The 10,944-nt window shown below is 43.8% G+C and overlaps 1 protein-coding gene across 1 annotated transcript in view; it reads left to right on the plus strand.

The window, feature by feature from the left end:
* Positions 1–10,731, plus strand: part of LOC146838977 (uncharacterized) — a 30,909-nt gene extending 20,178 nt beyond the window's left edge. Inside the window, exons 3-5 of the mRNA XM_085603027.1 lie at positions 6,504–7,801; positions 8,139–8,399; positions 8,571–10,731. Coding sequence (XP_085459153.1) covers positions 7,104–7,801; positions 8,139–8,399; positions 8,571–8,670 — 1,059 coding nt within the window. The 5' untranslated portion in view covers positions 6,504–7,103 and the 3' untranslated portion in view covers positions 8,671–10,731. The remainder of the gene's footprint in view (positions 1–6,503; positions 7,802–8,138; positions 8,400–8,570) is intronic.
* The last annotated feature ends 213 nt before the right edge of the window (positions 10,732–10,944 follow it).

Genomic DNA, 10,944 nt, shown 5'->3' on the forward strand with positions numbered 1-10,944 from the left:
TTTACGCATGCCACGTCCGACAGACATGGTATGTGATTTACTTTTATTAATCACCAGATCGAGACTACTCATAAAATTACAAAAGGCGTCTAATAACTTTTGTAGGGCAACTGGGGTCCTAGCTATGAGTACCGCGTCATCTGCATAGAGGAGCACCGGGATTGGTGCACCCCCCATGCAAGGAAAATCTTTTGTAACAGACGTTAGGTAACCCTCCAAAGAGTTCACATAGAGCGTAAACAACATTGGAGCCAGGATACACCCCTGGCGGACCCCTCTAGTGGATCTAAAACTCTCGGTGCACTGTCCATCGGTGGTCATTCTAATGCGGGCCCTCAGATCTTTGTGAAGCTCCGCTAGAAAGTGCACCAGTGAGCTATCGAGGCCCATCTCCAACAACATTGCCCACAGTTTTGATCTATTAACAAGATCAAAAGCTGTGGACAAGTCCATAAAACCCAGGAATAAGCTGCCCCCTTTTGCTTTAGTGTATTTGGACAATATAAGGTGGAGGTTGAGGCATTGGTCCTCAGTACTCCTCCCTGACCTAAAGCCAAATTGAGCCTCGGATAAGATGTTGTTTCCCCTGGCCCACGCGGAAATCCTCGCCAAAACCACCTTGCCTAAAATTTTGACCGAGGAGTCCAGAAGCGATATGGGTCGATAACATTTTGGGTCTCCTCTCTGCCCTTTTTTAAAAATAGGGACGATTGTAGCGAGGGACCAGGACTCAGGGAAACCCACTATTGCGGCGGCGTTAAAAACTCTAGTTAAAATATTTGCCCAAAACAGTGGGTTTGCCCTGTACATATCTGCAGGTACTCCATCTGGGCCGGGTGCCTTACGCCCAGCTGTCTCCTCTATGGCTCTAAGTACCTCACAGGTTTCAAAACTCACAGGTTCCATTAGACTACCAGTTACAGGGATTATAAAAGGGTCCAGCTCTCTGTGGCTGTCATATATTTTTTCAAAGTGAGACAGCCACTCAACTTCTGAGATGTTTAATTCCTGTACTGAGTTTTGGGCGCCTGTCAGAAATGGAGAATTTATTATTGTCCAGAATTCAGCACTATTTTTTAGGGTAGCTTTGTCCCTTAGGTCCTCCCAAGCTTTACTTTTTAATTCTTTTTTACGTAGAGAAATGACCGTATTATAATCCTTCCTCAGTCGTGCCACAAGCTCCTTGTTCCTTGGGCGGGCACTAAGGGCTTTTTTGAGGCGGTTATGGGCTTTACTACAGTTTTTATCAAACCAGCCTTTTGCCTGATATTGTGTGTCCCCCTGCCCTTTGGCTAGAAGACTGCTAGACACAAACCTGCAAATACCTTCAAATGAAGATATAACATCATTGTGCCCGGCTAGAGGAGTAGCACACACCCTTAACTCATCTGCGACTGAATTAGATAAAGTTACAAAAAAAAATTCTGGTACAACCGCCTCCCATTTGAGTCTTCTCCCCTGATCCTTTACTTTTAAAGGCAAAATAGTCTGCTGGAGAACAACCAATTTTGACAATAAGGCACTATTTGTTAGCACCAGTCCGACAGGGTTGTGATCACTCATGGGCATATCAATAGCATTATAAGTAATCACATAATTAAGAAAGAATCTCGAAATAAAGATAAAGTCAATAATCGAGTCGCTAGCCCTGCCCGTGTAAGTGGCAACCCGTGTGGTAGTAGTCATTTAGATCAGTGTGTTCCGCCATGGTTTTTTTTAAGAATGGGGGTTATCTGTCCAGACTTGAGGCAGTTTGAAGGGTGCCTTGAATTAATGAATCATTTACTATTGTGGTTCAGAGTGGGAGAAGAGAGGTTTTAATCTCAATGAAGAGATTTGAAGGAAGCGCATCGCTGAAGTGCTTTGAAGGTTTAAATGTTAATAGGATTTGTAGTATGGTCATTTCATCAAAGGATTTGAATGAACACCATGCTGTAATATTTTTGGGTGTGTGTGCTGGATGCTCAGGCCAAATAGGCGGGTGGGGTCTGACGTTTGAAGGCGTCGGGAGGAGATCCAATCCAGTCTTTAAGTCACTTTCAATTTTTTTTTTGTCTTTTCCAGGAAGAAGGCGGCAAATTCTTAGCGGTTAGGCTGCAGATTAGACCCAGAAAGCAGGTTGAGTTTCCTGTTGGATTGCAATTTCACGAGTTCAAACAGTTTTTAGGTCAGTTCCTGGCATTGTTTAGCTGTTTCCTAAAGACATTTGCTTTTGAGCTATGTATGTGTTTTTGTTGTAAATGATTCTTAGAGATCTCAGGTGCTGGAGGTGTTCGAGCGAGGAGGAGAATCTCCATTACCATTCAGCCAATCTTAGATTGCATCTTTCAGCGTTTAGACTAGCATTGTACCAAGGCTTGGAGTCTTTGGCGGATACTCTTTTTAGTTTGAGGGGTGCCATAGAGTCTAGAATGTTTGTCTTTGAATTAGTGTCCTGAACAGTAAGGTCCTGGACATCTGACATGTCCTATGGAGGGGGTATGATGTAATTGCTGATAGATGTCAGTTCATTCAGGTGTATGTTTCGAGGGTTCCTTTTCCAGTGTCTGTTTTTTTTTTTATTCGAACCTTTTTTGAGGACAGCGATTCAGTGATGTGCAAAGTGATGCAGTGGTGGTCTGTCCAATCACATGGAATGATAGCTTCAAGCTGAATGGAATTAGCTTTTGAGATAATTAGATCCAGGATCGCTCCCAGGTTGTGGGTAGGACTTTCGCATATTTGGATCAAGTTTAGGTGAGCTAGGAAGGTTTTTAGGCTAATCACTGATATGTCATTAGGGTCATTCTAGTAGAGGTTAAAGTCACCCGGGAAAATTTGGGCGCAGTATACACCAGAGTTGGTTGTGATGATTTCCATAATTTGTTCATTGGATGGGAGGTAATCTCCTGGAGGGTGGTAAAACGCATGCAATTTGTATAAAGGTCTATCTTTACTCAGGATATCAATGCCTAGATATTCACACGAGATGAGAGTAACGTTTGGTGCTTGCTTCACAGAGAGATTATTGTAGTGAGTACAGGGGATACCTCCACCAGGTCTGTTTGGTCTATCTAATCTGATGATGTCATAGCTGGGCGGTACTAGAATGTCGAGCGTTGGTGTGGAGGAGTCATTTAGCCAAGTTTCAGTCAGGACTATCAGGTAAAGATCATGAGTTAGGATAAGGTCAGCAATATCCACCGCGTGTTTAGATGCCGATCTGCAATTGAGCAGCGTACATTTCAGGTGGGGTAAGGCGACAGCGGAGGCAGACTGAGTGATGGGAATTTGCTTGAAGTTGGAATTGTTAATTGCTCTGGGATTGGGCCTAGGATCTCTATGTGGATTCGACTGAAGGAGGAGGGAGTAAATATTGTTGTCCGATTGAGTATCTTTCATCCTGATGTGTCGGGTGGAGGCGTTGGGGTAGGGAATTGTCTTCCAGGTCAAATGAGGAGACATTGCGATTGCTGAGATCCCATTGGATGTGCGGGGTGACATCTGTCTAACATGATTGTTATTGGATTGCTAAAGGGAGTGTCTATTCTTACCCATCGGCCTCATGGGACACCAACAATTAACGAGCTCGGAGGTGAGGGATATTAGGCTTTGAACCTTAGCCTTAAATTGATGAAGGTCCTGAGAGATCTCAGTGAGTTTGAAGTAAATAGTAATGTGGGAACAGGTGGTCGTGATGTGGATCAGGGGGCCAGGAGAGAGGGTGCTCTGGTCTATGGTGTTAGTGAGAAGCTGTGTTTGGAGAACCAGGGGAGGGGGAATAGAACTGGAGTCATGATTGAGGAGTGGGGGTGTGGGACTCATAAACTGGTTGATGAGGAGATCAGAGCCATGTTATTGGTCAAGTTAGGGGGTTCCCAGATAGCAAGTGTCATGGTTTGCTCCAAAGGGGGTGTCACAGACGTATCAGTGGTGACAGCGGGGGAATGTTCAGAGGTCAGGTGCAGAGATGAGGTGATGGTGTTTGTATCTAGTCTGTGTATTTCAGTGGTCACTGCTCTAGGGGTGTGGCGAGGGCTCAGACTATTATGACGACAACTGTTGGTTGAATCAAGCGGCAAGGGTAATGGTAAATGAATGCTGTTCGGTAATCTCATGAAGGTGGATGGGGAGGAGGAGAAAGGGGTGGAGCAATACAAGTAGTGGGGAGAGGGGAGGATACAGAACTTTCTTCATCATAGAGAGTTTGATGAGTGAGGAAAATTTCATCAAGGTGTTCTAGGTTGCGTTCAAATGCTTGGCTGAGGATAATCCCATTATTATAAAGGGAGATGGTTGCTTCTGCTCGGCAAACGATAGAGGTAGTTACCGAGAGTCTGAGACCATGGGGCTCTTTAGTGGATGTAGTGATCCGGAGCAGAGAGCATAGAGCTTTCCTTCATCGTGCGGTCTTTTGGTGTAAAAGATAAGGTCACTTATGGTAGCTCCTTTATTCGTGCAGACATAGGGGGTGGAAATAAGGGTTTCTGGTTGGAATTTGAAAAGTCTGTGTTTGAAGTTCTTAAAAACGCTATTAGATAGTTTAGGGGGGTATATGATAGTATAGGAATTACCGCCGGCTGGAACCAGTTTGGAGTCTAGTGATCTTCGAAAAAGGGAATCCATGGCTAAGGGCACCAAATTTCCAGAGTGGAAAGAGGGGAGGGACCAGAGTATTACATGCTCACATGGGGGGAAGCTGAGGGGAGTTGAGGAGAATGGGGTATGGTCAGATGAAGGAAGGAAGGGATGGAGCAAATCATGGGGTGGTTGGAGGAAAGTTCCATGACTCCGTTCTACAAAGGCAGCCTGTTAGACCCGGTCTCGTGGCATGGCCATCCCTGTCCCCGCACCACATATCCTGACCCATGCAGCCCCCGAGCACACGGCCTAGCCGGTCCTTCCCACCAGAACACACACACACCCGACCCTGACTTCCCCGTCCGTGGCCTTCCTCCTTTCGGCCACACCGGGCCCGTGTGCCCACTTCATGCACCCTGATGGCCGCCCGGCCCCAGCGCGACCCTGGCCTAGAGGCGCCACTCCGGCTGGAGGACATCACGCTCCCATTGGGATGAGAGAGGGAGGAGCAGTTTCCATCGCACCTCTGAGCACCCCTGGGAAGGTGGGTTTCGATCGGCCCTCCGGCCTCCCCGAGGGCTGGCTCCACACCTGCTGGGTGTCTGGGACTCCTCCCGACCCGGCCCTGAAAGGATCAAAAGACAATGGCAGGAAACCCCGACAAGCGGCCCCCAGGTGACAAGACCCCTGCCTGCACAGACTCCGGACATCAAAGAGGAGTTGACCTATAACAAGGGGTGCTCTGGGACTATCCGGCAGATTCGCCTTTGGAAACACCTGAGCCCTGCTGAGTGACTCGCGGCTCCCTGAAGATCGTAAGACCTCCGAACTTGTGCTTGAGCCCTGCTGAGTGACTCGCGGCTCCCTGAAGATCGTAAGACCTCCGAACTTGTGCTTGAGCCCTGCTGAGTGACTCGCGGCTCCCTGAAGATCGTAAGACCTCCGAACTTGTACTTGAGCCCTGCTGAGTGACTCGCGGCTCCCACAGACTCTCCTGGTCCCGCCGGACCCCGACGACGACAAGCGTATCCCCCAGCTCGAGGATTGTTAGCTTTGCGCCGGGTACGCCCCTGCATTTGATCCATATCCCCAAAGACTGTCCCGCTACCTCCTACACCCCCCCGAGACTCTGTGAGCCCGTGCTCTACTTGTATATATTTGCCTTGCTGATCATAAAGATCCTACGACTCCGATTTGATAAAGATTTGTTCTTAAGAACTCACGGTGTGGCGTCTCTTTGTCGTGGGGTGCCGAGTGTACGATCCTAGATACGAGGTTCCTCCCCTGAGGAATCCCCCGCCAGTGCCCGGCTACGATACCTCGAGGGTTGGTCTCAGGATAGTCAGGGCCCCCATCGGGCTCCTCTAAGGTTGCCTTCTAACACAGCCCATTAAACAGCAGCATCATGACAGAAGATGTCCAGAGAGAAGAGAGTACTCTTTCTGTTTTGGGCTTCCCAGCGTTATATGCATGCGATAACTAGATGGAAATCAGCTAATCCTGAAGAGAGGATCCAGCTGTTGAAATACATTAGGTCAAACTAGATTATGCAATTAGGAAGATAGAGTAGAGGGATAAGGGGATGGGATGAACAGTGGCCTAGGATGCAATTGGAAATTCGGATCCATCTCTTACTCCAAGAGCTGTTCTTGTTTTAACAAAACCTTGACCATATGCATCTACCTAAAGCTGTAACTACTATACGAGTGCTATGCGAGCGCCCATTTTTTGCTAAGTTACTCTATGTGCACCTTTGCTGAAATAAATAAGATTGTGGCATGTTTAAAGGAACTTTTATGTAAATATCTCTGTATGGTTAAATATGCCTTCATAAGTTTCAACAATAGTAATAAACGAGATGCTTTTACAATCAATTAAAAATTGTGTTTGTGCATGCCGGTATTTTCCATTTAAAGTAATTTAAATCTCTGTACATCCGACAGAAAACAATCCTTGACTGTACAACATGTTTAAGAATAATGAAGATAATACTGGAAATCTGCAAAAGCAAAGTCGGAAACATTGAGTTCCAGTAATCAGTAAAACATAAGTGCCATCGGAGACAGCCGAACCTGAACATAAACTGACAGATCTTGGAAGTACCGTCAAGGGCAATTCGGTGGTTCTACGAGTCTCAGCTGTGCACCTCCGTGCCTCAAGATGAAGAAATGACCTCTAGAAAATTAAGACAACACTGATCAACCACTTCTTGTGTAAACATTTCCAGTACCAGCTCTGATCATGAGTTGGTTACTGCAGTGCTCTGCTTCCTAAAGTGATATCCGACCACCATTCAGTGCTAGAGGTGTATTGTAAACTCTTTCAGGCCATTCCAAAGCAACCAGCGAAAAGCGCAGTTAACTGAAAGTTAAAAGAAATGGTGGTTCTGCTATATAAAGCACAGAGTACTGTCTTTACTCGCAAGCTCGCAGAACCATTTTCCAGTCTAAAGACACTATCGCCCACAAAGAAGCCTTACACATGTTATGAGTGTGACTGAGTATTTGGTGACCTTTGCACTTTAGTGTTTAGTGGGAACGCAAATGTGCAAAATACCACACACATACAGGGAGTATGAGAATAACAAAAGTGCTTTTTCTGTCATGTTGACCCTTCAGGAAGCACAGTCAAGAGATGTAGAAAAATACATACCTGACTCCGAGACACTAACCAAGAAAGAAAAAACATACGCCTTCAGTGAATGTGGAAGTAGTTTTACTGAATCATCTAAACTCAGAAGTCATCAGCGAACACACACAGGGGAAAAGTCATTCAAGTGCAGTGAATGTGGGAAGAGCTTTATATATTTACCAGGCCTAAGACGGCATCAGAGAACACACATAGGGGAAAAGCCATACAAATGCAAGGAATGTGTGAAGAGCTTTAGTCAAGCTGCACACCTAAAATGGCATCAGGGAACACACACAGGGGAAAAACCATTCAAGTGCAATGAATGTGAGAAGAGCTTTATATATTTATCAGACCTAAAACTCCATCAGAGAACACACACTGGAGAAAAACCATATCATTGCAGTGAATGTCTGAAGAGCTTTAGTCAATTATCACACCGAAAAAAGCATCAGAGAACACACACACGGGAAAAACCATATTATTGCAGTGTATGCGGAAGTAGTTTTAGTGACTCATCAACATTAAAAGTTCATCAACGAACACACACTGGAGAAAAACCATACCATTGCAGTGAATGTGAAAGTAGTTTTAGTTCCTCTTCAGGATTAATGTATCATCAACAAACACACTCAGGGGAAAAACCATATAATTGCAGTGAATGTCTGAAGAGCTTTTGTCAATCATCAAACCTAAAGCAGCATCAGAAAACACACACTGGGGAAAAACCATATCATTGCAGTGAATGTCTAAAGAGCTTTTGTCAATCATCAAACATTAAAAGATCATCAACGAACACACACTGGAGAAAAACCATACCATTGCAGTGAATGTGGAAGTAGCTTTAGGAATTCGTCAACGTTAAGGAATCATCAGAGAACACACACGGGGGAAAAACCATATCATTGCAGTGAATGTGGAAGTAGTTTTAGTGATTCTTCAATATTAAGGAATCATCAGCGAGCACACACAGGGGAAAAACCATTTAAGTGCAGTGAATGTGTGAAGAGGTTTAGTCGATTAACAGACTTAAAATACCATCAGAGAAATCACACAGGGGAAAAACCATTTAAGTGCAGTGAATGTGTGAAGAGGTTTAGTCGATTAACAGACTTAAAATATCATCAGAGAAATCACACAGGGGAAAAACCATACAAGTGCAGTGAATGTGTGAAGAGCTTTTGTCGATTATCACACCTCAAACAGCATCAGTACACACACACTGGGGAAAAAAACATTCAAGTGCAGTGAATGTGGAAGTAGTTTTAGTGACTCTTCTTCATTAATGTATCATCAACGAACACACACCGGGGAAAACCATTCAAGTGCAGCGAATGTGGGAAGAGCTTTATATATTTATCATACCTAAAACTCCATCAGAGAATACACACTGGAGAAAAACCATATCATTGCAGTGAATGCGTGAAGAGGTTTTGTCAATTATCAAGCCTAGAAAAGCATCAGCGAACACACACTGGGTAAAAAACATGTCATTCCAGTGAATGTCTGAAGAGCTATAGTCAATTTTCACACCTAAATGAGCATCAGAGAACATACACAGGGGAAAAACTATTCAAGTGCAATGAATGTGGGAAGATCTATATATATATTTATCAGGCCTAAAACACCATCAGCGAACACACACGGGGTCAAAACCATTCCGATGCAGTGATTGTGTGAAGAGATTTTGTCACTTATCGGACCTACATAAACATCAGCGAACACACACAGGAGAAACGCCATTCCAGTGCTGTGAATGTGTGAAGAGCTTCAGTCAATCATCACACCTACAAAGACATCAGCGAGCACACCACCATCACTGAACACACATAGAAATAAACATAGAGCTGCAGTGAATTTGGTAATAATTTAAGTGCATCAACAATAATACTGACCTGTGGGCGTACACTGAAGAAAAAAATGAGTTATTGTGAGATGAAGGAATTATAGAATATTATAAAATTACAATAATGCAGGACATTCAAATACCAGCTGATAAAAAGCAGAGGATAGAAGACTGAGCTAGTAGGAAAGGAGAAAAACATGTATATTTGAAAAAATATAAAATTGTCTATTCTCTGCTTTTTTTTTTATTTCCCTACATCTAGGAAAAACATGAAATATCAGGGAACCCATTGGAAAACTAGCAGTATAGAAACATTGTTGGTTTTTATTCTGTGAGAGAGTTATAACGAGAGAAATCCACGCACACCTGACCATGCTGCCTTTAAAATCAACACCATGAACAATGCTTGGACTAAACATGGTACTTTAAGCTAATTTTAGAGATTAGTAATAAAACATATAAACCCAACACACTCAAAACAATTTAACACGCACAAAATGAACATTCTTCAGAGCTGGCTGTGGTTTTGGTCAGTTTATGCATCATTAATGGTTCTGTGACAGCGGCCAGAGAACAGTTTAGAAAAGCAGTAGAAGTGAAAGTAGGAAAATGTGAGCTGCAGCTCTCTGGGTTAACCCTTTCAGTGCATGACATTTACCTCTGAAGCAGGAGAATGTGAGCTGCAGCTCTCTGGGTTAACCCTTGCAGTGCATGACATTTACCTCTGAAGCAGGAGAATGTGAGCTGCAGGTCTCCGGGTTAACCCTTGCAGTGCATGACATTTACCTCTGAAGCTCTGATGCGGAACAAATGATGATCCAGGCCAAGTTCTTCAATTCAAAAGAGTGCAGGATCAATAATGAAGGTTGCAGAGCTGCAGCTGTGTGATTGCCAGGCCGATCACATGACTTGACTTCAGATGAGTGCAGGATCAATAATGCCTTCCTGTCCTGTATGGCATGGTGGGTGTTCACTGAGAACCAACTTCTCAACCTAGGCGGAGGGCACTGGGGATGCTCCAACTTATTTAAAAGGTAGTTTGATTGGTCAACAAGACAGCTGTCCCTAGCTCTCACTGAAATGCACAGAATAAGGAGGTCATCAATTTTTGTGACGCCAAGTTGCTAACACTGAGGTGACAGATAAAAGGATAACAGAGCGGCAATTTGCCAAGAGTTATGAGCTGAGCAACATTTTCAATGTATTAGGGCCCTTTAAATGAAAATATTTTTTTTTAAAGAAAGCTAGTGTGAGAATCTCTGAATAAAGTTTCCTCCTAACCTCAAATGATCCAGACATTCTGTAGTAATTAGCCAAACGTATGAAACAAACTGCAACTAAAGAGTTTTAGCTCAAAAAGTGACTTTAGTAGCTTAAGAATTCCTTTCATCCGTAAGTTGGAGGATGCTTCTGGTAACGTTTCCGCAGGTTTGATTTAACTAGCGGTGTGATTAACTATGACATCTTTTTTGTCAGTCTGTGCATCTTTGAATGTTTAATCAAACGTGTAATCATTTTTAAATGTAGGATGTATCTTATACTTTTGATGCACCAATTCCTTGTTTCCTACCAGTGTTAGTGAACTGATTAGTTAATGTAAAAATTCATTTTAGTTATTGACTTGTACTTCTGCGCTATTGATGTATCAATTTTGTGGAATATTCGTGAATTCGAGATAAATCTTGATTGATTCTTTCACTCATATTCTCTCTGCTCTTCTGTGATTTTTTATTTATGAAGAGAGAATGCTTTATGTATATCTAGAGTCTTCCTCATCGGGGAGGTGTGAGGGGCCCGATGTGACACTGTTAGTCAAAGCTTCAAGGGGAGGTCGCAGAGACTCAAAGCCAGAGGATTTCAATGTCGAATCGGTTTGTCTCCACTTAATTATCCTCACTGATCATAATACG

The sequence above is a fragment of the Triturus cristatus genome, chromosome 4_2 (assembly GCF_964204655.1).
Source record: "Triturus cristatus chromosome 4_2, aTriCri1.1, whole genome shotgun sequence".
Lineage (NCBI taxonomy): Eukaryota > Metazoa > Chordata > Amphibia > Caudata > Salamandridae > Triturus > Triturus cristatus.